The 26463-nt window shown below is 41.3% G+C and overlaps 1 protein-coding gene and 1 long non-coding RNA gene across 5 annotated transcripts in view; one reads left to right on the top strand and one right to left on the bottom strand.

Moving 5' to 3' along the window:
* DYNC1I1 (dynein cytoplasmic 1 intermediate chain 1) overlaps positions 1-26463 on the top strand; it is a 318366-nt gene that overhangs the window by 264721 nt on the left and 27182 nt on the right. For all 4 annotated transcript variants that reach the window (XM_059728979.1, XM_059728980.1, XM_059728978.1 and 1 more), the window contains one exon: positions 20586-20726. In XM_059728979.1, the coding sequence (XP_059584962.1) occupies positions 20586-20726 (141 nt within the window). The remainder of the gene's footprint in view (positions 1-20585; positions 20727-26463) is intronic.
* Positions 1805-26305, bottom strand: LOC132250930 (uncharacterized). Its single transcript, XR_009462648.1, has 3 exons — positions 25985-26305; positions 7065-7206; positions 1805-3246 (listed from the first exon to the last, which is right to left on the bottom strand). It is a non-coding gene; the product is annotated as an uncharacterized LOC132250930 (long non-coding RNA).

Here is a 26463-nt window from a genome sequence, read left to right as displayed (position 1 = left end):
ACATTAGGCAAAGATTAGTTTTTAAAATGTCTGACTTTTATCTTGACGGTGGCTTTATGTCTTTGTTTGGCTCATAGCTTGAGATGCACCCAACAGGGTTCCAGTGTTGGAAATTGACCCCAATCAGGAAGCATCTCAGCATGTTTTCCTCAAAGGCATTGTTGGTAGGAGATGATGGGATAGATACATAGCAAATGTAAATAAAAAATTGGCTTGGGGCAGGTCATGTGACAGCATTGTGCTCTAAATAGAAACAGAGCTACCTATGAATCAACCTAGTGTAAAGGCATTATGATGTGTCTGAGACATTATAATGTGTTTGTTTAAAATGGCCTGATCAAATGCCCATTTTTTCATTGATTTGATCAATCATAGTTGCTAATTTTGTGTTGCTGAGAGTATGACAGATGATGCAAATGTCTTAATAAATTAATTTGAGTGATTGTAAATAATTTGCATGAAATTATAAACTTCAGTTTATAATTACCAGACCCTGCCCCAGTTGGTGACAGGGTGGAGTATAGAGCTCCACAAAACTTGGCTGCTATGGCAAGCATGATGGAATGTGTCAGGGGGGTACCTGGGTTTGGTGGGTGCTGTAGGAGTACCAGGGGTAAACAGGTGATGGATAGGTGCTGAGTGGAGGTACCTGAAGCAACTCTGTCCTGGATAGCTGGGTCTTGGGAGAGAGAAACAGATGGATGTGTAGGGATGTGTAGGGACCAAATCTCTGAATTCAAATTGAATCAGGAAACCAATTAAAAGCTCTGAATCAATTTGAAGCATCTGAATCAATTCAGAAAAGCTTCGGAAAAGATTTGGCCAATTCGGCAATTCAGCCATAGATTAAACAGGCAGCTGACGCAGCTGCCTCCAGCTGGTAAGCCTGTTGGGGTTTGGGGAGGAGGGAGAGAAGGGGCATCAGGGAGGAAGGGATTGGGTCTGGGACAAGCTGCCCAGCTGGGGTGGCAGGGTGCAGGATTCAGGTGTGGCAGTACTGGGAGTGGGGGCTCTGCAGTGCTGCCACTTGCCCAGCCAGGGCGAGGGGGGGGCAGGATGTGGGCACGGCTCACTCCGGGAAGAAAGGGGCAAGTGGCAGCAGGGCAGTCCCCGCTCTCAGCACTGCTGCACCTGCATCCTTTGCCCCTCCCCCCACTGGCTGGGCAAGCAGCGGCAGGGTAGACCCCCTGCTCCCAGTGCTGATGTGGGCGCAGCAGCGCTGGGAGTGGGGGCTATGCCATGCTGCCACTTGCCCCCTTCCGCCTGGAGTAAGCCGTGCCTGCATCTGCACTGGGAGTGGGGACTCTGTCCTGCCATCACTTGCCAGCAGGCCTGGGGGGCACAGGATGTGTTGATGTAGGCACAGCTTGCTGGTGCTGGCACTGATGCAGGCACTGGCTGATGCTGGTGCCAATGTTGGCGCTGCTCACTGATGCAGGTGGTGATACAGGTGTGGCTTGCTCTGGGCAGAAGGGGGCAAGCAGCAGCAGGGCATAGCCCCCATTCCCAGTGCTGCCATGCCCGCATCAGCACTGGGAGCAGGGGCTTTGCCCTGCCGCCACTTGCCCAGCTGGCATGGTGGGGCGCAGGATGCAGGCATGGCAGCTCTGGGAATGGGGGCTCTGTCCTGCTGCCGCTTGCCCCCTTCTGCCTGGAGCAAGCCATGCCTATATTCTGCCCCACTCCCTGCCCCGGCAGGGCAAGCAGCAGCAGGGCAGAGACTCCGCTCCAGCTGGGCAGCTTTTCCCAGCCCCAATCCCTCCCTTCCCCATGCCCCTTATCTCTTCCCTCCCCCAACCCCAACAGACTTACCAGCTGGAGGTACCTATGTCAGCTGCCTGTTTAGTCTATGGCTGAGTCTCCAAAGTGGCATCAAATATTTCAGATCTGATTCGGTCGAATCGAATTGGGACAGTGGTTCAAATCTCTGAATCGAATCACCGTCCTCCGAATCAGCTGAATCTGAATCCAAAACGAATACTTGCCACTTTGCACAGGCCTACTGGATATCCAGGTATGAACTTTTGAGTCTGCGTTGCAACTATGCAGTGCGGGGAATGTTTTTTTGTTCCCAGCATGCCTCTTGCCACATCTCAAACTTCTTTGAGATGTGGCAAGAGGCATGTGCGGGCTCGTCTGGACGTACCCCTGGTGTGTTGCTCAGCCGGCCCTATAGTAACTACCACTGGCTGATATAAGCAATTGTGAGCCATTTCTGAAGCCTATTTAAATGTGGCATCTCTGCTGAGCTGCATACAAGGCAATCACATCAAATGAATATTATTTTAGAATGTAGCCAGTGGGCGCTTAGTTTTCTCCATAAGGGCCTGATCCTTCTGTTGCTTACACAGTGGGGAAGAAAATGACCTTTATGATACACACCTGTTCATATATAACATTAAAAAAAATAAACCAACAGATAATAATAAGAAGTGGTAGTTTGGGATACAGACAGCAACACAACAGAAAACAGTCCATACTCTATATTTGTCATACAAAAAATATTACCAAAATGTTTGGCTCAAACTGTGCTGGGTACAAAAATTCTACAAAGGACTACATTTTAAATTCTATTTTAGGTGAGGAAACCTTATGGTTCATTCTGCAGGAAAGGTCTGTCCTAGAAAACACTTAACCTCTTTATAGTAAATACTTTTTAAATCCTAAGGATGACTAGGAATCTAGTTTAACTAAGGCAGTAGACCAGTTGCTGAACTGTTAATCTGTACTTCCTTTTCCATCCCATTTGGTGCCTGCAGTATTTTGTTTGTTGATCATTTAGTTCATTCTTCTGATTGCAGTTAGCCCATATTCAGGAACTAGGATTTAGGGGTCTCTATCACAGTGTTTCCATAGGAAGAGCCTGATCTGAGTCCCAGTGATGACAATGGAAAGACAGCCATTTACTTCAGTGAGTTATGGGTCAAGCCCTTTGGAGAGCTTGAGTGTCTACAGAAAAAGCAATGGATTAATTTTAATTATTTAGTGCTGATTATACTGTATGACAGTTTATTCAAAATTCTTGGATATATGTAGCTTCTTATTGGTCACTTCAGTCTTTTTATCAGCCTTCAATTGCTTGGTATCTTTTCCATTCTAACAGATGATGTTTTTTTAATCCCAGGCACATTGTCCTCTTCAGTCATGAAATGCAGTTTCTTCATCTTTTACAGGTTCAAAGTCAAGGTCCAATTACAGAATGTAAAACCTAAGTGTTAATGTTGTCTGTTGATGGTATGCAGCACCCTGGGGAGTTTACAGGAAAGGCATTATGTTAGTATGAATTTGACTGATAGATTGAAATAACTGTTTCCCATTAAAAATAAGTCTTGATATTTTATAATCTGTTCTAGTAGTTAACACACTCTTGAATACACTGAAATTTGCAGTCTAATCAAATAAAAAAATGGCAACTGTTGCTGAGCAAGGAATGAAGACTTTGTAGATGTCATTGATAAAATATTCCAGTGATCACATGAGATTATTCAATAATAATTTATTATTGAGATTATTCAATAATAATATAATACTTTAATGCCTCTTTTAGAGCCCAGAGAGACATCACAAAATGAATATATCTAAGTCTGTCTGCCTTTATAGTAGTGACAAAACAAGAGCAATTGGGGAAATAGAAGTAAACTTCAAAAAAGATGTGGAGAATCTTGAAAGGGTCCAGAGAAGGGCCACAAGAATGATTAGGGTCCTGGAAGACAAACCTTATGAGGAAAGACTAAGGGATCTGGGACTGTTTAGCCTGGGGAAGAGAAGACCTGGGGGTGGTGGGGAACGACACACGACTTGATGGCCATCTCTAAGTATGTAAGGGGTGAATATCGGGAGCTAGGAGAAAAACTGTTCGCTAGGGCACCCAAGGGGAGGACAAGGAGCAAGGGCTATAAACTGTTAGAAGATGGTTTCAGGTTGGATGCAAGAAAGAACTTATTCATGTTACGGGTAACCAGAATCTGAAATAGACTTCCCAAGTAGGTGGTGCAGTCCCCAATCTTGAAAGTCTTCAAGAGGAGACTGGACAGACATCTTGCTGGGATCATTTGATCTCGGTAGTATTCCTGACCAAAGCAGGGGGGTTGGACTCGATCTTTTGAGGTCCCTTCCAGCTCTTAATTTCTATAATTCTATGATTTAGGCTTGGCTGGTTGACATCAGTGCTGCAGTCTGGCTCCAGGGAAGCATGTTGCATCTTATGAGCAAGACTGAGATGCAGAACAGGCAAAAGGAAGTCATGATGAGAAGTGTCTGTCTAGCGATGTCCTTAATTAGGTATTGTCTGAACAGTGCTTAAAAGATGTAAAGTGTTTTAGCAAGGCAAAGTGTTGTTCATTAATTAATTAAATGCTAAGGTTGCTTAATAAAGGCTGTCATTAAATAATGGCATATAAGTATAATTAGAAGTATTATTATAATTACTGTGCATAGTGGGAATTCTTGGGGGGTTATGTTGTTAAGACGAAAGTAGGCCTGGATTTCTGTTAGTATATCAGAAGAATTCTGATATATAATTACATTTTAGTCACAGGCTGGAGAGAGGCTTGCTTGCTGCTTATTTGGTCTAGAGCTAGAAAGGGACCTGGATTATCAGCAGCATTCCCTCTAAACTGCGTGGTGTGTGCGGCTGCACAGGCACACTCATGCCACACTGCCAGGCGCTTGTGTGGCCATGCACGCCACGCAGCTTAGAGGGAACGCTGATTATCAGTCATTTCCCAACCTGCCCGTCCTCACACTTCAGCTCTGCTAAAAATGTGAGGCATATGCTTATTGCTGATAACCTTTTTTCTCCCTTTGCAGCTTTGCCTACCATGTGGTAGCAGAATGGAAGAGGGGTTTTTAATTATAGTTTTTTTCTCTTTCCTCTCTCCCCCCATCTCTAGTTGTTTCCTTCATATGCCTGAATGTTTAATTAGAGGGATAGATGATGATAATCAAAGTGAGGTAAGGAAAGAGGAGTAGACTGGTAGTAGGGATCGTTCTCAGACCACTGCCAAGAAATGGAGGACTCAGCAAGCACTTGTGTCTTTAGTTATTTATTCTTCTGATTTATGTGGTCAGTTTTATCTTCCTTTCATTTGCACCACTTACAGCCTTGTCTTTCCAGACCTTTTCTTACTGATGTCTATTGCCTTTTCTTCCAGTGCCATTTGTTTGCCTCCTCTCCCCTTGTTCTTCTGTGCTACTTCAATCTACAATTCTGTGAGACAGGGGTGGATCCAGGATTTCGCAAAGGGACGTTACAGAAGCAGCAACCTGCAATGCAGAAGTAGTTGCACCCCCTGCTCCCAGCCTCCTCCACCCCCACCAGTGCAGGCAGACTGTGCTGTGTGAGCCTCTGGGGACTTTTTTAACTCCCTAAAGTAGTTGAAAATCCCCTTCCCTTTCCCTTCCCACTCAGAGGCAGCATCTTACCCTCCTCTTCCCCTTCCTGCCCCCCATTCCCCTACCTGCCACTGTTGCTTCCTCTACTGTCCAGGGGAGGGGAGGTTCCAGAGTTAGCCAGGCTGCACAGGGACTAGGCTCAGCTGGGGAAGGGACAGTAGCAATAGGGCAGCTGGAGAATAGTTCCCCCACCCTGCCTGCTCTTGAAGCAGGAAGCAGAACCATCCTCCATCCCTGCTGCCATTGTTTGTATCCCCAGCTAAGCCCAGCCCCCCCATGTAGCAGGCAGGAAGGCCTCTGGTGCTTCCCTGCCCTGGGACAGCCGGGGAAGTCAAGTAGAGGAGGAGAAAAAGGGGAGGAGGCATGCTTTTGAGCAGAAAGGGGAAGGGAGAGAGGATTTTCTGCTGCTTTAGGAACTTTAAAAAGTCTCCTGAGGCTCCATGGTGTGGTGCAATCCAAAAGTGGGGTGCAGCAGCATGACAGAATCCTCTCTGGATCTGTCACAGTTGTGGGGGTTGGTTACATTTTAAAAACTGAAACAGAATTGTACATTTCTAAATAAAGGCTGCTGTGCTATATTGGAGGCACAGTAGCAGGCATTGGAAAACAGTAGGCGCGTCTACACATACAATTAATGCGACTGAATAAACTGGTGCAATATGAACCAATGTAAACTAATCCCAATGTTATCGTCTACACATGTAAGCACAGTAATTTACTTCCCCTGCGGATAGTGCCTCTGTACACTGGCACAGTTGCTGTGCACATGTAGACTGTGACCCTTTACTGCAAAATAAATTAGTCTACTGCCCAGTAAAGTGCATGTTTAGATGTGCCCAGTGAGAACTAATGGGAGATTAAGAGAGCCTTTGGAGGAAGGAGCAGGCAAGTACGGATAGAAGTCAGTAGGCAGGAGTCTTGGTAGAAAGGTAATGGTATAAGAAATACATAAATTACTGGTGAATAGGTGTATCGAAAAAACGAAGGAAGATCTACTTTATCTTACAACTTCGTATGTCCTCCTTGTGGTTAACTTTCCTGTTGTGACCTAATCTTTCTGCATTTTGGCATAAATGATAGCAACCTACAGTTTACCATCCTACCAGGAGGTAACTTGTACCAAATTTTCATTAATTTTAAAACTTGGTCTTCACTGAACAGCTGTCTCATATCCAGAAGCCAAAAACCCTGACCAAACTGTTCAAGTGAATAATGTAAAGAAATGTGCACTGTTTTTATTTCCTGTCTAGTGCCAAGAATTAATTGGACTAGGAATAAAAAAGAGATGATGATGCAACCAATCCATTTGAACAGACTCACCCTACTGGAAACTGATGTGGCAAAATAAATCAGAAAATGGAACTATTGTATGAATAGTGAGAAAAAATATTAATAAAATGACAATTTTTTAAATGTACTGATACACTGTCGTTGAGTTGTCACTTTAGCTTTCTCAAATTAACAAGTGATTAATGAACAGGCATCTGTAAATCGGATTAATTGACATTGATTTGATCTAACATAATCCTAGTTAAGCTCACTGAAGTCAATGTTATCCCCTAAAATCTCTGATAGACAAGTTCACAGTTATTGATACATGTAAAGAAACTGCCAAATAATAATTGTGAAAAAATTACTGTAAGTTTAACAAAACTATTGGAACAACTTACTGAAAGTTGTGGTGGGTTTTCATGAGTCTTCCCCTGTATTATGCAGGTCAGAAAAAGGTGGAGGTTTTCATGAGTCTTCTCCTCATGAATTATGGAGGCCAGAAAAGGGTGGTCACAAAATGTTTCCAGGTCCTGGCAGTCACTGGGGACACAAAAGACCCACATTCAAACCCATGTTCCAATGAATATTTAACATTTATACAAGTGGAATAACTCTAACAGAAGAGAATGAGAGATACACAATAGAATAGTTTATAGTTTGGTAGTTCAGGCACCATCTGAGAGATAGGAGACTTTCTGGGCAGGTCTCCCACGGCTAAAACGAATGCTATGACCACCATCTTATTTGGAATGTGTTTCACTCACTTTGACCATCAATTCCATCCTGAACCTGAGAAATAGTTCCTGACAAAAGTTTTGTTAAAATTTCTGTGTTCCTGCAATAAGTTCAGATTTCAGTTAAGTGAGATTTTCTGATAAAAATTATGTTGAACAACTCTTGACCAGGTCTACAACTCTGATGTATGTCAGGGGTCACTTTGGTCTTTGAACTGGGGAAATGCAGAGGTTTCATTACATAGGATAGTGCCATTCTATGGATCCTATGTTGGGTGTACTGAGGGGAGACTTGAGGATTGGGGTGAATGGGACTTTTGGGGTAAGGAAGGGTTGCATCACCAAGTTCTTTAAAACTTTTAATAACTTATAAAAATAATCCTCCTCTTGAAGTGTATTTAACAACAGAGATAGGGGTGTGGTGAGACTAAGGCCAAGTCTACACATGATAATTCTTCCAGGCTAGTAATGTCAATTAGGGATGATTTTTTATGACATTTTCAAATTGGTAAAAGCCTTGGGGTAAATGCAAAAAAGGCCAAAAAAAAAAAAGGCATTTGTTGTATAATTTACTTTATCTGGGGACATGTTAAAAAGCACTCTTCATTTATATAAACTGAATCTTTGCAGGGAGGGTTTGATGGTGTAGCTAGACTCTGTACTACTTTTACTGTGGATTAGATCTAAATAGGATCTGGACCCCTCAGACTTTAATGCTTCTGACAGGTCATTATTTCTTTCTGACTTGTACATACTTCTTTTGGATTCCTTCATCTTATTTCTGATGAATCCTAAAATACTTTACCCGCATTCTTTCCCCAGTGAATTCATTAACCACCCCACAGATTTTAGGGAAGTTACTACAAAGTACAGCAGTAGCAAAGTGAACCTTTACTTTTTCACAGATGCATGGATGGGTGGGGTTCATAAGTCCCACATAACAATGTAGGAATTAGATGTGGGTGTTAGGATTCAATAGCAACTCAAGCAGCTTAGACATTCAGTGAAGGACCAAGAGAATAAAAAGGAGAGCCTGGTCAGCTAGAGGAAGTTCTAGAGCTGAGAAGAGCTCTAAGCTTTTGTTTTAGAAGCAGTGGCGCATCTACACATTCATTAATGCACTGTAGTTACTGCTTATTAAGTTTAGTACTTATATAATCAAATACTAAATCTGCACAGTAACTGGTGTTACTGTGCAGTAGTGCCAGTGCACACCTTTTTAGTGATGCTACTACCAAGTAGCCTAATAAGACTGCAGTAACAGATTAGCACTGTTTCTGCCATGGTGCGCTATTGCACAGTCTTATTAGGCTACTGCACATTTACTGTCTCATGTAGCCACTGTAAGTGTTAGCCAAAACCAGGATACAGAGAAAGGGAGTGTTTTAAAGGAAAGGGCCAAGACTTTCTTCTTCCACATATGGCTGCCTCATAACTCCTAGAGTGCAGGCCTATATCTAGTGGCACCAAGAATCCTTCCTTAATCTCCCTCTAAGATAATCACCTTCTTCTAACAATATTATAATTCCATTTAAGACTTTATCTCTTTAACAGACATAATTAAAATGACTAATCATTGCAATATGCTAATTGTATTGGATTATAGATTAAAACAGGGTGATAAAATGTCAGACTGGATTTCTTGGAAGTGTTCCGGTTGTCATGTGAGTTCAGAATTTTGAGTCTGATCCAAAAACAAGGCAAGGAATGAATGAATTTGCTTCAGAGATCATTTTTTGTCAAAAGGCCAAGCTGACTTGGGGAAGAGGGTGGAGCTGCTTGTTCAGACAGGATTTTAGTTTTTGCCCTTTACCTCTGGAGCCAGAGGTCTGGCTGTCATCCAGCCATACGAAAAGAAGATTATGGTATTTTCTAGGTAATTTCAAGGAGCAAAAGCAAAATGAAGTCAGGTGGTTTCAAGTCAGGCCTGAATTTTTTAACATTAAGTGTTTCTTACCATTTTGGTTTTTAGTGTAGCTGTATTTTAAACAGTGACAGGAAAATATACTTCAGCAGACAGGCATAGTTCAGTGAATATGCAAGCCAGTTTGTGTTTTCTATTTTTTTTATTAGAAAAATTGTGAACAATTATGTATGAAAGAAAATAAGAATTGTCTGTCAAGGTGGAGCTCTTGTAACATGTACTCAAAGCCTCTGAATACCCTTGCGTGAATCTTGCTTTAACTGGTGGAAGTTTTATGTGCATACTGAGAGCAGAATTTTAGCCTTAGGGATTTATGTAGACTGCACAAAGCTAAATCTTTCTTCTACTCCCATTGAAGTCAAATGCAAAACTCAAGTGACTATAGTGGTACATGACAAGGCTGCAAACCTGCAACTCCTACATATTTAAGAATAATGCTACATGCAAAAGAAGGTTTTGTAATAAATCAAAGAGTTCCCCCCCCCCATCTGCTATCTGCTTAAATTCAGCAGTCACCTCCATGCTGTGTGAAAGATTCTGTTATCAGAGAGAAAGAAAATGAATTCAAATATCCCACAATATGAGATCTCTCCAGCCTTCTGGTTTTACCAGACACAAAGACTAATCCTGACTGTTCAGCAGAAACTACTATAACATCACACCATATTATGTCTTCCAAAATATTCTACACTCTCCAGAGCATAATTCTTAGCAACTGAAATACTGAGAATGAAACAACAAGATTGCTGGGAATACATAATTGATTGCTGAGCCTGCATGCAATACAGTACTGGACACCCTGTGATGAATTGTATTTTCTATTTAAAAGAAAATAGAATTTTTAAAGGCCTTCTTCTTTCTAACAAGAACCTTGGTGTTGTGATGACTATGGTAATGAGCCCTTAAAACTGCATGTAGCATTCCCTGCACCCCTGCCTATATTACCAAGTCATTTCTCCACTCTGCCATTAATGCCTATGTGTTGCTGCTGAGATCCGGAAGAGGAGCAAGGTTGAATAGTGATGCTGCAGGAGAGACCAGGCAAAGATTGAAGCAATAGAGGAGCAAAATCATGATTATAGAAGAGGAAAAACTTGTTAGCAGACCTAATATTTTATTTCTAGAGATAGAAATGAAAAGAGGAGGAAAGAGGGGTAGAACAGTGGGAATGGAAAACCTAGGCCTTCTGTATCTCTAAATGTTAGCAGCATAAGGCAGGGGGAGTGAGCCTCTAAACAAACAACAATGTATTTCCATATGCAAGATTTTTTCCCTAAAGCCTTTATTATTTTGAATCTACAAATGATCAGGTGTTATAGAAAAATGAAAAGCCATCTTAAGCTGCCTATGAACTTGGAACCTGAGGCATTCCAATTGATCTTAATAGGTACTAAGTCAAGTCTTGGATAAAAAAATTCTAATTTCTCTCCCACCTACCAAGAGAGGTGCTTTTATATATTACTCTGGCTTCCTCTGAACACCTCATTGTACCCTCAGCCCTCATTCCTGCTTTGTTGTTCTGTACCTGGGAATGATCTAAGCAGGAAGTGACTTGCTTAACTGTTGATTTTCAGGTAGGATAGTGTAGTAAATGTTCTTAGGTATCTCAGAGATTTTTGGAGCAGGGTTTGGTAGTTCTTCTATGTATTAGCCAGTCAAAGTCGTAACTGACCCATATGTTCCAGAGTCCTTCCCTGAAAGAAGTAATGCATTTCTACAGATAGCACTGTGAGCAAAGCAAGCTGTAAATTAGGCTATCATTGCATGTGGGCCATAATACAGACACAAATGGGTGTCTTCTTTGGAATTAAGAGTTGATTTCTGTAGGATAAGCAAGGTAAGTATAATGCCTTCTGAGCTTCTTAAATTGTGAGGTTCAATGAGTCATACTTTAAAGCAATCATATTGCATAAATGAACTTCATATGAAGACACATCAAATTTTCTTTCAGAAGTCAAAGGTTGAAAACAAACTTCAATATGAGCAGGATTGGGCCCTATGAGAATAACTTCAAAGGAAGCTAAATCAGGCCTGTTCCTGCTGTGAGTCAAATTTTGTGCCTCCCGTTCAGCCCATGAAAGCTGGAAGGTGGGTAGATTAGGAGTAAATCTGGTTCTTCAGGATGCAGAACACTTGAAGAGCTACTGTTTTAAACAGCTTATTAAGAAAGGGGTTGGGCAAGGGAATCTACAGAAGTGAATCTACAGAGGCTGATCTAAGGCAAGAGAATCTAGTGTGTGATTTCTCCACACAGTATTTTTCTCATAGTCTGTTCTGTTTAACTCCACAACTCTTGCTTGGCCTGCTGAGAAAATACCATCTGCCCTGTCAACAGTTTAAATATAAGCGGTTAGCTGCTACACATTTATTTCAAACACATTTAAAAACAGTTCCTCCTCTAAAACACAGTATTCTGCAAGAGATGCCATGCTTCATTTTATGTTTTAGTGAGAGAGCATTGATGGGTTCCTTCCAATTGAGTAAGTGGGAGAGAGGGGCAGGGGAAAGACCAAAGTGAACAACATAACTATTACAGCAAAGCCTGAACGTGTTGCATCCCTGCAGAGTGCTTAAAACATTTAAGGAGATTAACAAAATCATCAGTTACCTGCCAATAACACTTTAAGGCTAACTCCATATACCCTCAAAGCTCAGCTGGCTGACTTTCTGACGCTCCCAGAAGTCAGGTGATGTCTGACTTACTAGATTCTCTCACTCTTATTCTCCATCCCATAGTATTAGATATTAAGATTGGTTCTCATTAAAACCTCCTGTACCAATCATGAAGCTCTTTTCCTTTGCTTCCTTTCTGTAAGCTCACCCATGATGCTTTGACTTTGAAGGAAACCACAAAAATGTAATCACCATGTTATCTCCAGACGTGGTCTGCTCTCATACCCTGCACCCTTTCTCCCTCCCACGCCCCTTAACTCCCCTTAACACCTATAATAGTTCCCATATGTTTATGCAAAAATATTGAATATTTTTTTAATTATTGGCTTAGAAATCAATTAAGGAAACCAGTGTTTTTTAGCCTTTCTCTAACAAGTGTGATTTATGAATGTAATAATGTGTAATGCATTGACCTTCAGTAATTTCAAGTGTATCAAATGGTGGCACCATTTACAACTATTTTTTACTTTATTAAAAAAAGGTGTTAATGATGGTGGGGATCAGTTCCAATGTGGTTTCTTTTTCTTTTTTCCTCCTGTAAAGTATACCAATGCCATTTTAAAGATTTGAAACTGTTCTAACCAAATTCCAACAAACAACAGTGCTTGTATGGAGTTTCAGTAAAACATACAAAGCAGATAAAATATTATAATGTTCTGTTAGAACAGAAAAAGAGTGTTTGGGTCCTTATTGAACACCATTGTGTTGGCTTCTTTGGGAGTTAGTTCTTGAAGCACCTGGTAAAATTCAGTTGCTTGTGTTGTAAGCATATTACCATTATAGGTTATCTAATTCAATCAATACATGCAGGGAGAGGGTAAAATTCCAGCCCCACTGAATTCAGTGAAATTCTCCATTGATTTCACTAGGGCAGAGTTTCAAGGGATTCAAGCATGATTATATCTTGAATGGTGAAAGCTTTATTTACCAATAGTCATGCAATGGACATCATAAATCAAAAGAGGAGTGTCTTTGTTTTTCAATAGATTGCTTAAAATGTACTTCAGTGTCGTTAAGCAGACAAGGTTCTTTGGGCGAATCTGATTTCTTTTATTATACCAACTTAAATAGTTGAAAAAAAATTTTAGCAAGCTTTCAGGTTTAAAAACCCTTGGTCAGGCTGAGGAAGTCTCTGCAGTTGGTGTGTGCTTTTCCTGGGTGGAATGAATAGTAAAGAAGCCAGAGGCTGGGCTGGTATGCATGCAAGACAGACAGTCAGTGAAGCTGTAAATTGAGTCAGTGGGAGAGAGACAGGCTGGGGGGGGGGGAGGGATAAGGGGAATGAATTAGATAAGGGGGAACAGTTTTGAATTAGAATTACTAGTAATATAATGTGCTAGGCATTGCACACATGCATGGGAAAAGAACTTTATAGTATTTAAAATACATACGTGGATCATAGTTCTGTGATACAGCAAATATTAAATCTGTTGGGTTGGTTCAACCCCATTGTACCCACCGTGGCTTGGGAGGAGGTAGGCTGCTGTGAGTAGTGTGCCTTGGAGATTGAATCAATTCCAGTGAATATGTTAAAACCCCTTAAATTCAGGGGCTAACAGATTGGTCCACACATGACTGAAACATATTGAGAAAAATAAGCTAAGGAGAAATCCTGTATAACTTACATCACGAAACTGCCCCTCAAATAAAGAAAAATTTTGCCTGAGTAAAATGCTAAGGGTTATTGGATTCCTCACTGCTTCGTTGGCACAAAGAGGAGCAGGTGGGAATTAAGTTCAGTAATGCCCCAAAGAAGGGGAAGGCTTGCCACACCATCAATACAGCTGAGGCTTGGTGGGAATGGAAGAAGAATGTTGAAGTAGCAAGGGACTAGGCCACAGAGAACCTGTTTTTTGTAGTATTCCTTGATCTGAGTAGTAATATCATATTTTCCAAAGAAAATGCTTTGGAGTCAAACTAGCACCTTCTGCTTCTAGTCTATGTTGTACATGTCATGTGGAGTGGTATGGATAAGCTGCAGATCATAGGTCACGGAACGGGGTGGGCCACCCGGGCCATGGCCCAACCAAATTTTAGCACGTTAATTTAATAGATTTCATAGACATTAGGGCTGGAAGGGACCTCGGAAGATCGAGTCCAGTCCCCTGCCCCAGGGGCAGGAAGTCAGCTGGAGTCATGGGATCCCAGCAAGATAAGCGTCCAATTTTCTCTTGAAGGCATTCAAAGTAGGTGCTTGAACCACCTCCGATGGCAGGCTATTCCAGACCTTGGGGGCTCGGACAGTAAAGAAATTCTTCCTTATGTCCAGCCTGAAACAGTCTTGCAGGAGTTTATAACCGTTTGACCTTGTCATCCCTTGGGGCACTCTGGTGAACAATTGTTCCCCCAGATTCTGGTGGACACCCCTTATAAACTTCTAGGTGGCCATCAGATTGCCCCTGAGCCTGCGCTTTTCCAGGCTGAAGAGCTAGCTATGCAGTTAAAAAAATAGCTATACAATTTAACCGGAATGACAATTGTGCATTTGTGGGTTATATAAATTAAAGTACTAAAAGTTGGTTGGGCCATGGCCTGGGTGGCTCACCCCGTTCTGTGGCCTATGCTGCAGATGCTGCATGGGGAAGATTGAGTCAGGGCTCAGCAAAGAGGAACAAGGCTTCCATTTTGATGTGGAGTAGGCTGGATTTAGGGATTTGCAGTGCATAGAGGCATTGCAAGAGCTGATTCTGTCCCCCTGACTGGATATGCCACCAGCTCCACCCTCTTTCCTCTCAGTTTTACAGTGGAAAAATATGACTTGCCTTGAGTAAAGACTGTACCATTTAGGTGCACTGTTTCATATGCACTCAAAATGACTACTGTATTTTCATGCAAATATCCCACAGGGTATACGCGATTTTACAAAAAAAATGGATGGGTGCGGGCTATATGGGGGTGTGGGCTATCCACAGACTTTCCCCCACAGGGCTGGGGCCAGGCTGCACCGCCACCACCGCAGGGGCTGGGGCTGGGCTACGCCGCCGCGGGGGCCAGAGCAGGCTGTGCCGCCTCCCTGCTGGGCCCGGGCAGGTCGGGCTGTGCCGCCGCTGCCGCAGGGGCCGGGGCGGGCTGTGCCACCTCCCCGCTGGGCCCGGGCAGGCCAGGCTGCACCACCGTGGGGGATGGGGCCAGGGCAGGCCGGGCTGCGCCGCCGCCGCCGCCATGGGGCCAGGGTGGGCTGCACCGCCTCCCCGTGTATACGCCGCTGGGGGGAATACACGGTTGCGGCGTATACACGGACTTATTTACAAAAACACAATTTTACGTGGGTTATACGTGGGTGCGGCTTATACCGTGGGCGGGGTATATGCGCGAAAATACGGTACTTTATTCAAAATTTTCATGCCTGCAGTCATCATTTGTCAGATTTTTAAAAAATAATTAAAGGAGGTGCATTGTAAAAGGGTTGAGATTAAATGCTAGGACACTGGGGCTAACCTTTTGGCAGAGTGCCACAGATTAGCCCACCACCTTACCTGAGTGCTACTTTGACTCCCTTCCTCTGCTCAATCAGCTACTTTGCTTTCTGCTCCCTTCCCTGTCTGTCACAGTGCTGCCTGCCTCCACCCCATGCAACTGTTCTAGGGAGTCTCTTCCAGGGTTTGAATCACACCCAGACTTTTGTGGGGTCTGTGGTGGTGGCAGCTGGAAGGAGCTGCCGCTGCCACCTGAGCTGCTTAGAAAGGCATGGGTCAGGCCGGAACTCTTGTCTCTTATGGGGGGAGCTTTTGGGGGGCTCTCATCTCTTATGGGGGCACAGCCCTCGCAAGCCCCTGTATTTTGAACCTTGGTCTCTCCAGTTTGTAAGTGAAGGTTCAGGACTGCTTCTCTCTCGTGCCTGAAAGTCACAATTTAGCCCTAAATAAACAAATGTATCAAGTACCAACAAATACATGAGCCTGTATAAAAAATAAATCAATACAAGCTAAATATTCTGGGTTAGATTCTGTGCTGATGTTAAATCAGTGTAGCTTCAATGACTTTGGTGTAACTACAACAGCCAAGGATAAGGTCCACTGTTTGTAGTATGAAAAGAGATAGTGAAAAGGGGAAATATAGTACTTGTACTTGGTGAGTGGAATAATAGTAGTGAGACACAGATTTCTGCTGTCGAGATACACAGTGTAGAGAAATACCTTTAGGTGGAGCTGATATCCATAGAAATTGTGCCAATGTGTAAAATACTCCTTTCATAAAACAGGCAAAGCTGATAGCTATTTCCATGGCTTTTAAGTAGTCAGATGCTAGTTAAAACCTGTGAATATGTATACATTCCTTTATATGGATAATTAGCTTCTTTATGTGTGGCGCCTCCTGGATTAAGGAGGATTCTTCCATGCAAATAAGAAGTGGGACAGACTGGTAAAATTTATATCTGGAAACAAAAATGCCTCTTTATATAAATATATAGTATTTGTTTAGAGAAGCTTCTTGTTTCATTGGCAAGTGTTAAATTCCTAGACAGCTTTACCTTTTATTAAAAATCTGTTGTTCATTCCCCATTGTTCTTTTAAACAATGCCTATACAGAAACAATAAGTGAATAAGAGAGTTTAAAGACACACATGTTTAAATAGACCATATAAAAATATATGTCTGCCTTGGAATTGCTTGCTCTGTTTAAATCTCTATGTGTTGAAATCTTGATCCTCAAAGTAAGGATCAAGATTGTCTTCAGTAGGGCCAAGATTTGTCTTCAGTGGGGCCAGGGTTTCACCCAAAATTGTCTCTTTCAGTTGTAGGTGGATATTTCTCAAGATTGTCTGGAGACTTTGCTTCTATCTATTAGTTCTGTTATAGAGGATAATACAGGGGTTTGATACTTAAGAATGGACACTCATCAAATTTAAATTCCAGTTGTTTTATAACAATAGCCATATTAGTTATAGATCATGTAAATCTGAAGTTCAAATAATTTTAAATGGTTTTTAAATGATCTTTGTGCAGCCTCACATTTTAGAATTTCCTAGAGGAACTAGTTTATAGTGGCAGGGTCTGATGTTTCATATCCTTTTTCTTAAGAGTTAGGGGAACTTGCACTAGGTTGCAGAATTGGATCTTTGTTCTTGGGTTTACAGTGTAGCTAAGGTCCAAGTCCTACAAGTATGTACATAATGTGGTACTTTAGGCAATATAAGTATCATATTAAAATCACCAGGACTGCTCACAATGAATAAAATTAGATAAAGCCAAAATTGCTAGCTTTTGTAGAAAGGTTTCTAAGAATGTTTCTCTTTTCATACAAGCAGTGCAGGACATGGACTATCTTTCTCATAACTTTTTTCCATCAGTAGTTGACCTGAGGATGGAATAGCTTATCTTCCTAAGCCACATTCAGATTTATGAACATGTCTCTCATTTTCCGAAAGTATCAAATGTTTCCTAAAATCCACATTACTTTGGTGGTCCAAATTTTCTCATTTTTGCATGTGCAGATTTCCTATATAGTGGTAACCATGATGCTGAGCACTTATCCAGATATCTCATAGAAAAATAGGGCTTGAAGGGACCTCAGGAGGTCATCTAATCCAAACCCCAGCTCAAGGCAAGATAATTCCTGACTATATCCCCAGGCAAGTATTTGTTCAACCTGCACTTAAAAACTTCCAGCGATGGAGATTCCATAACTTCTCTTTACTGTATTTTTTTAGTTAGAGAAGTTATTTCTAATATCCAGCCAAATTTCCCTTGTTGCAGTATAAAATTGTTACTTATCCTCTCCCTGTCTTCTTTATACTGACCCTTTTTTTTGTATTTGAAAATTACCATCAAATCCCACCTTACTTCTCTGTTCCAGACTAAATAAGCCTAGTTCTTCCATCTTTTCCTTGTAAAATGATTTACTAGGAAGCACTTAGCAAGGCACTGGCAAAGCACTTTGTAAGCCAGGAAAGTATCATTATTCCTACTTTACAAATAGGAAAACTAAGCTATATAGGATGAAATGACTTGCCAAAGGTCTCTTAGCAAGTCAGTGGTAGGGTAGTCACTGGATGTCTCCTCCAGTAACTTTAACCTCTGGACTGTTCTGGCCATTATTTGGTCAATGGATTTAAGAGCTAAAAGAGACATGATCAAATAAAATCTGATCAAAGCAAGTTTTACTGTTTCTGCAAAAAGAAATGTTGATTGAAATCTGCTGTGAGTTGACTGATACATATATATTCCTTTTAATTGCGTGATTTTTTTTATCATATTCCATAACATTTCAGCTTTTACATGCACTTTTTGTGCATGAGAAAAGCATGATCCAGTTTCCTTCAAATATACTACTTTATATCACCAAGAAGTTTTATTCAGCAAACTTAGGTCTAATGCTTCCAAACCATACTGCATGGTCTCTATGTGCATGTGCTGTTGAGTTATATGACCCCTGCCTCCTCCCCTTTCTATTTGCTGGCTCACAGCTGAAGATATTAGATACCACATATCTTTTATAATAGCTCTGTCTCCTCAAAACCCTGACCATAATGTAGTCTTGAATCTTGCAAACATTGCACCATGTGCTCAACATTAAGTATGTGAGAAACCCCACTGAAGTTACTTAGTTTACTCATATTCTTAATTTAAGCACATACTGTAAGTATTTGCAGGATCAGGCCTTATTTAGGAAAGATTTACATTCCCATGGTATTTCTCCTCTTTGGTTGCAACACTAAAGACTCCAAAAGAGAGTACATTAGCATTTCAGAAAGACTGCATATGAAACTGAAATAATTTCCAGCTTTATTCTACTGATAAAAAAAAGTGAAAAGTTGGGGCATCATCCTGCGTCTATTGGTTGCCAATGGCAAAACTTTCATTGACTGAATTGTAAGCCTTGTCAATGTTATAGAGTCCCTTGTAACTGAAATCCTTGATATAGCCTTAAACAGTTTTACAAAGCCTATGGTGAATGGAAATATTTTAATACATTCTTCTTTTTAATGAAAACTCTTAAGCATACACATGCAGCAGATGTAGGTCTGTATCTACATATTCCACACACACTCCCCTGCAGTGTTTGCAATCCAAACTTTGCAACTTGTGTAGTACAGGAGTGCTGAAAGTGATTAAACTAACTGTTCTAATTGGATTGTCTAAAATAAACAACAGGTAAAAATGTACTTCATTCACTTTTAGTTGTGTTGTTAGAAACGCTGGTCATTAATAATATCATACATAACCTGAGAATGTTTCAGGATCTGATGCAAAGCCCACTACAACCAATGGGCATTTTGCCATTGGCCCTTAAATAGCATAGCTTTAAAGTGCACTTGTTAAAAAAGAAGTTGGCAGTAGCATAAGCTATTTCCTTACAGTGATATATTTCTAATTTCCCTTGTTTTCCTGGTTCCCTTGTTTCCTGGTTCGTAGCTGGTTGTATTCTGGAATGACTTTCTTGAGATCCTCTAAATATTTAAAACCAACATAAAAATAGTTTCTGTGTAATACCCATTACTAAAGTCCCTGTAAAAAGGTAGGGTAGAATCCTGTTTTTGAGTGCTTATTTGTATTTCTTCTTATCTGTCTTGTACCCTGCTTACAGAGACACTAAGCCAAGCCCAAAGAGCTGCTAAAGACAGCTGAGTGGATGAAGAAGACATTTAAAAAAATCCCATTGTTTAGATTTCTGTCACTGGCTATGAGAATACTTAATTTCTTTTATCTCTGGAGTGTTCATTATCATTTAAATTTCATTTTACATTAATTGATCAGGGATTAGTGAAGCCATTATGCAAAAATTAGAATAAGACAAGCCAGATGCGATGAATAATTCATGATGCACAAATTACCTTATATTTCTGGTGTACTTTCAAACTTGCCTTTGACTTCTCCCGGGTTTTGAAATGACAGCCTGCGCTTAAATTAAGTAGCTTTCTGCCTGCTTGGATATCACACTTCTGGCCTTCCCATCTCCTTATCTCCCTCCTCAGTTTGGGGTTTTTGTTTGGGTTTTTTTAAAATTGAGATGGAGCAAGTTTTGGGAAACCTAGCTACCTTGAGCACGAAGGGCCAATGCAGGTGGCCTGCGAAGGAAGTCTCCCCTATCAGAGGGAGCTCAACCCTGATGAGTCCAAGTGACCCCATGGAGCAGGCGGAAAAGTCCCTTGGCACCGGGTCACCCAGGCGTCTGCCCTGCCCGGCGCTGCCCTCCGCAGCGGAGCAGGGGACCGCGAGCGCTGCTAATTGGCTGTCGCAGCCAGGCCGTGGCCGCTAGGTGGCAGTCGCTGCCTTCCGTGCCGGGAGCCCCCGGGGGCTGCGGCGGCCGCTCCCCGGGGAGCTCAGGCTCCGCGCTCGGGTCAGCCCGCGAGCCCGCTTGGCTTGCGCGGGAGACATGCACGGCCCCGGCCCCGGGGCGAAGCGCAGCTTGCTCACCTGTCTTCAGCACTATTTCAGCACCCCCCCACCCCCCAGTGCATTTTATTTCTACCACTGGACAGTTGTTGTTGCCCCATGAAAGCTGCGGCCCCACCCCTCTGCACGGACCTTTCATCTGGGGAAGTTTTATGACACTTTGTAAATGTGCAAAGTTTTTAATTAGACTCGCCAGACAGCCCGAGGCAGCACTAGCGCCACGAAGTCTTCATACTGCTCTCTGCTTTACAGCACAACAAGCCGCTCTACTCCTTTGAAGACAATGCAGACTATGTCTACGATGTCATGTGGTCACCAGTGCATCCCGCGCTCTTCGCCTGCGTGGACGGGATGGGGCGCTTGGATCTGTGGAACCTGAATAATGACACCGAGGTGAGTGTGTGTGTGTGTGTGTGTGTGTGTGCGTGCGCGCGCGGGGCGGGGGGAGCCTTTAACCCTGTGCGGTCTGCTGGGGAGGGAGGAGACAGAGCCGCCTCAGGTCCCTGCCTGTGGCAGAGCGCGGCTGCTCCCACACTCCCCTCCTTGTCTCCTCCAAGGACGTCTCGTGGCACTGCCTTCCCCTCCGTGGGTGTCTCTGGAGAGGGGCTCAGCTTTCCCTAGGGGGGCGGGGGGAGCGTCTCACTGAAGGGAAGATGAATTTCCCCCTTCTGTGTCTCCAGGCTCCTGGTGTGTGACACGCAATGAAATGTGGGTTTGGGGGGCAAGGGGAATCAAAAGAAAGAAAGAAAAAAAAAGGGAGCACAAGGACAGCGACTAGAGGATTCTGTGTCCCCTGGAGTGATTGCCAGGCAGAGGATTTTAAAAGCACTGGGTTTTGTCAGGCATCCAGATTGTAGCCGTATCGGTCTAGAGGCAAAAGGAAGCAGAACTCATGGTCGAGGTGATGTCTCTTATGAGACCAGCTAGATGTTTGCAATAAAATAAAATTTAAAGATTTTTTTTTTTTTGGCGAACATCTAGTTAGTCTAATAAAAGATATCGTGTCTACCATGAGTTCTGATTCCTGGGTTTTGTAACACTTCTTTTTTCCCCCTCAGTAACTCAGTCCCATCCCCCCTCTCCCCCACTTCTCCCTTTATTTCAGCTGTCACAACCTGACATTTTTTTGCAGCCACAGCCAGACCTGCCAAGCGTCCCTCGCTCAAGTCACTCGCCTGGATTTTTAGGCGGCTGTGGAAGAAAGCTCCCTCGCTCTAGGCTGCAGGATTGCTTATAATTATTGTTATTTATTGTTGTTATTTAATATTTCAATGGCAGATCCAGTTTGCCTGGAGAAACCGTTGCCTGCTCCCTATCTCCCTCAACTTGTCACAGCTTGTGAGCTCTCCAGTCTGGTAGGGACATGGTATTGCCCATGTTTTCCGTCCCCCAACCTTTCATAACACTTCTGAATGATAACCGTGGAAACTACTTGTATTTTCAAGCCATGAAAAGTTCTCATGGGTTAGTTGTGATTCACCACTTTTCTCCTTTTTTTTTCTTTAGACCTTGCAGCTTTGGTAATATACATTTTATATGCAGCAATATAAAAGACAAGTAGCCAGATTCCCGTACCTGCAGCACTGCTAAACAATGGGGACCATGGAGGGGGAGGGAATAGTGTTACACTTTTTAACTCCATGGAAAATGAATTGTTGCTTTTTGCAAAAACGGTGGCAAATATTGAACTTTTTTAAAAGCAACTTTTTCTAAATAAGGAATGGAAAGCATATATTTTATATCCCCTTTTATTTGGATTCTTTTGACTTCAATTTGAAAAAAATTGCCCATGCTTTTATTCATTTTAAATTTATAATTCTTAATGAATGTGCAGAATCTAGATTTAAGCTGAATTTTCCTTTGTAAAAAAATCTTTGCTGTAAGAAGTGACATGATATTTACAATTCTAAATGGCTCCATAACCAAGATCCAAAACTGAGTTTGAAATAGTTTTCTATTACTTAAGCATTAAATATTTTATTCAATGCCTTGTAAATGCACAGAGAACAGCATAAACAGCACAAAAATAAGGTAATATTTTATCTGGTGGGCTATTTTCATTCTTCAAAAGAAATGATGAAAGCAACAGAAACCAGTATTCCCCCCCCCCGTTACAATATTTCTTTAAGGTTAATTCAGTCATTAATACGTCTTTCTTGTAGTCATGATATACATTTCAGCCAAAGTAAAATACAAATGCAGTTTATGGTTTCCAATCAGTGCTGCTTGCCATAAATAAGTATGGACAGGTAAGAGTAACAAACACTGTGGACTGTATTGTCAAGTGGAGCTGTGAGACCTTTTGAAGTATTCTGAGCAGGAAGCAGTGCAGCCTTTTTAATTAGAACGTATACAGCTGGAGGATATACAGGAGGACTCTCCTCAGAATTTCTTTTCAAGAAGGGAGGGACATATCCTTCAGGTGCTGTTAATGTCTGTTTACGCAGCATAAAAACTGGGTAAAATTTTAAAAAGCAAAATAGCCCTTTCCCCTAAGATATCAAGATGGAAATTTTGTTCTGTTTACAGTCAATGGGAGTTTTGTCTTCGAATTCAATAGAGCCAGCATTTCATTCCCCCCCTCCCCCGCCCCGCCAAAAAAAAATTATGGGACTGATTTCACTCCCCTGAAATAATGAGAAGGATCATGTCCTAGATAATTAGGATTGCTGAGGAATATTTCTTATATAAAAGGAACCTCAACAGAAATGAAATCACAACCGTGCTCCTGCCTTTCTTGGACATCCTGAACTGCTGATTTCACAAATATTTTTAATTTATAGGGTAATAATCAGGTCTCACATAAGTTACATAAGTGTAACTGTGGAGTATCTCTGGTATTCTAGATTTGCATGAATATGAAAGCCAACTTAATATTTTTCTGACTAAATCCTACTTTGATTTGTTCTTAACCAGTAGTAGAATGACTTTAAAATATCCTGTAATGATAAACTAGCAGGATCTTATTAAAAGGGAGACTTGGGTACGCGAGAAAAACATGATCAGACATATAGGTGCCAGGGCAAGAACCCTATACCAGTCTTCGAAATGTTATAACTGAAGGCAATCAATGTTTGTTCTGACCTTGGTTGTTTGGAATTAGTTTGAAGTTTTCAAGTTTTTCATGACTGATTGTTATGGTATCTGAATCAGTTATTCTGTTTACTAATGAAAAGTCATGATCAGAGTTTTACTCATTAGTCTTTATAATGAAAATGAGGCGACTAACTTGAGAAGTTTCTTAATTGTTTAAGCAAGCAGCAGTAGCTTACTAATAGAAATAATTTATGTGATGTCAAAGTGTCTATAGAGATAGAAGAAAATGGCAGGTATATTAATGGGTTATTCTGCTACCTACTGATGAAAAGCTCTGTGTGTAAGATCTGGATACTATTATTAATGAGGCATTTATGTGTTTTAGGAAATACACTTCATTATTTTCTAGCTGTTATTTTGAAAACTGAGGAGAAAATGTTTTTAGATAACATACTTTCCAAATTCTTGAAATACAGCACAACATGTACTAGTTTTATTCTACATATTTATTTTACTTCATTTTAAAAGTGCTCAATCCATGCCTATTGACCAAAATGAGTGTAATTCTTTGATTCTATCATCAACATAATCAATACAGTAATTCCCATGAATTAACTTTAAAAAGGACTAAACAATTTGTATGTAACACAGATTTGTGGATACCATATTTGGTTTCTGTAACATCAGTGAAAGTTATCACATTTGATTTATATCCAATAAAGAGATGTATTTTTTAAAAGCTACTACATTTCCGTACTCTCTTGCAAATTTGTACCGTAACAGTAAGTCAGATGTGCAGTTAGATTTCAGACAGAAAGTCTGTTTCCCAGCAGCATGTCCACAATAGATTTCTTTCTTGGTTTTTAGATAGCATCAGCTTTTATCTCTTTCTCAAATCGTCTCTATTGATTACTGTACAGAAATGAATTCTATTTTTGCACTTCTCTGCTGTATTCTGTTGCTTTCAACAATATTTTTCTTGTGCATGAGTCATGCTTTGGCTTTGAAAGTATATACATGGTATATGTTTCATTAAATAGGTATGAAATATATTCCTAAATGATTTCAATACCACACAAGGAACAAAAATTGAGATGAATTATTGTTTAATTTTCTATGACTGCTTTCTCAATCTATTGCCTACTAAGTTCACGTGGCAAAATAGTTCAAATCTGTCAAGCATCGTTTAACAATTTGAGATAATTTTATAAAGTATTTTATATGTAATTTTTAAAACATAACTAATGGTATCATATAACCATTATAAAGTGAATTCGGATCTTTGAAATCCAAAATAGGTGCGTGTAATTTACTATCATTATTCACAGCAGTCAAATCTATTTTAAGATGATATAGTTTGAGTATATTTCCCTCCATATCAGAGGAAAACCGGGGTTGTATTTTTTTCAAGTATTTTAGAATGTTTCAAAGTTTCTTTGATGCTGTTAGATCACTTTGTTGAATGGCAAAAGGTTTTTACTAAACTGTTAGGTTATTTTAATTTACGAGGGTTTATGTTGGTCAGCATGCATCTTGTTGGAGTTTTTTTTCCAGTGAAACAAGGCAATAATGCTATATGAGCCCAAATCAAGGTAGAGTACGTGACCATATTTCAGCATTCTGAGAGTTTGGCTAAAACTGAATGTCTGAAATTTACAGTTAGGAAACCAAACTGGAAGAACTCACATGTTTTTGATCTGCTAATTTTCTGAGAAACAAAATTTAAGAATCCAGCAAATGCACTGAAAAAGGTGGAATTTAATTGTTGAAAAATTGGTAGGTAATAGACCTAATAATTTGCATGGAGCCATAAACTGCCCCACCGAACAATAACATGCATAGGATGAGAAGTTATAGTAGATCACATTTTAATGGCAATATTGCACTGAGAGGAGGACGTGGCCCTAAACAGTGAAGAGATGGCAGGGGCTTATTTGCATGAGTACTTCTTTAAGGAAAAAATAGTCATCTGCTACTTTCTGATTCCTGTCCAGCATTATTTCTGAATTACTGTGTGAGCAGATCTATTTTACACTTTACATTGCAGTGTGGTCATTTACAGAGATTATTTATCATGCCAACTGTATTGTGTTCTGAGGTACCAGTTTGGATTTGCAGCTTTCAGTCTGAGACAATGACAAAGAGAAGCAGTGAGTTTCCAGATTTTTAGGTGCTCGGCAAACAGCACTGTTTTACAGTAACTGCTCTGCTGCATGAGTGACTGTGCAGTTACTGGGTACGGCTGGAGTCTCTCAGAAAGTCTGCAAAAGCCCTGCTTCCTACTTTTGCTGATTCTGAATGAGGGACAGAAGGGTCTAGACTTGAGGTAGAGAAAAAAAGAGACTGAGAATAGTATGGAACACTACAAGTGTCTTGTTTTTAATGGAATTTCCAGTGTTTCTGATCTTCTGCCACCAAAATTAAAAATCACAACTAAAGCTGATGTAAGGCCTTTTAAATTTGGTTCATAAACCCTACTACCATTGTCTCAGCTTTCAAACCAGGTTTTAGGGTTATGGTAGGAGGAGGGTTAAGATGTTGAAACAGAGTAATTCCTCCCACTTATGCTGCAATTACCCCATAAGGACATGAGAGAGTAGCTGCCACTTACTTACCTGCAGCTTTGGCTCCTGCTCCAGTGCTGCTTCCTTTCCAAGCTGTTTTGTGGGCCCATTCCCAAACAGAACCTTAGAATATGGCCTGGGATGTCCTCTAGCCCATGCAGTCATATGGACTACTTCAAGGCCTGTTCCAGCACCCAGTTTTGGGGTACATTCCTGAACACTTAAACCTTTGCTGTTAAGGAATTCACCAGCACCATCCCTGTCTCCTTTGCTTTAATCTGAAAATCAGATTGTCCCTGTGGGGAAGCCTGTCATGCAGGGTTAGCTGCCTGGGGCAGAAGTAAGCACCTAATCAAACTATTCATATGAAGGGCTGGTGGGTGGGATGTTGCTAGTTTTGTGGCTGCTAATTTTTCACTTGTAGTGAGCGCTCCTGAAGTGTTCAATGTGCTCCCTCAGCGGGACAGCTGTCTACATGATCCTCACCTTGGCCAACCTCTTTGAGTCTCTTCGAGCCTCTTCAAGCTGTT

This window comes from Alligator mississippiensis, chromosome 5 (genome assembly GCF_030867095.1).
Source record: "Alligator mississippiensis isolate rAllMis1 chromosome 5, rAllMis1, whole genome shotgun sequence".
In the NCBI taxonomy this organism is placed as follows: Eukaryota; Metazoa; Chordata; order Crocodylia; family Alligatoridae; genus Alligator; species Alligator mississippiensis.
Note: the sequence above shows the minus strand (reverse complement) of the source record. Positions and strands in the feature narration are given on the sequence as shown.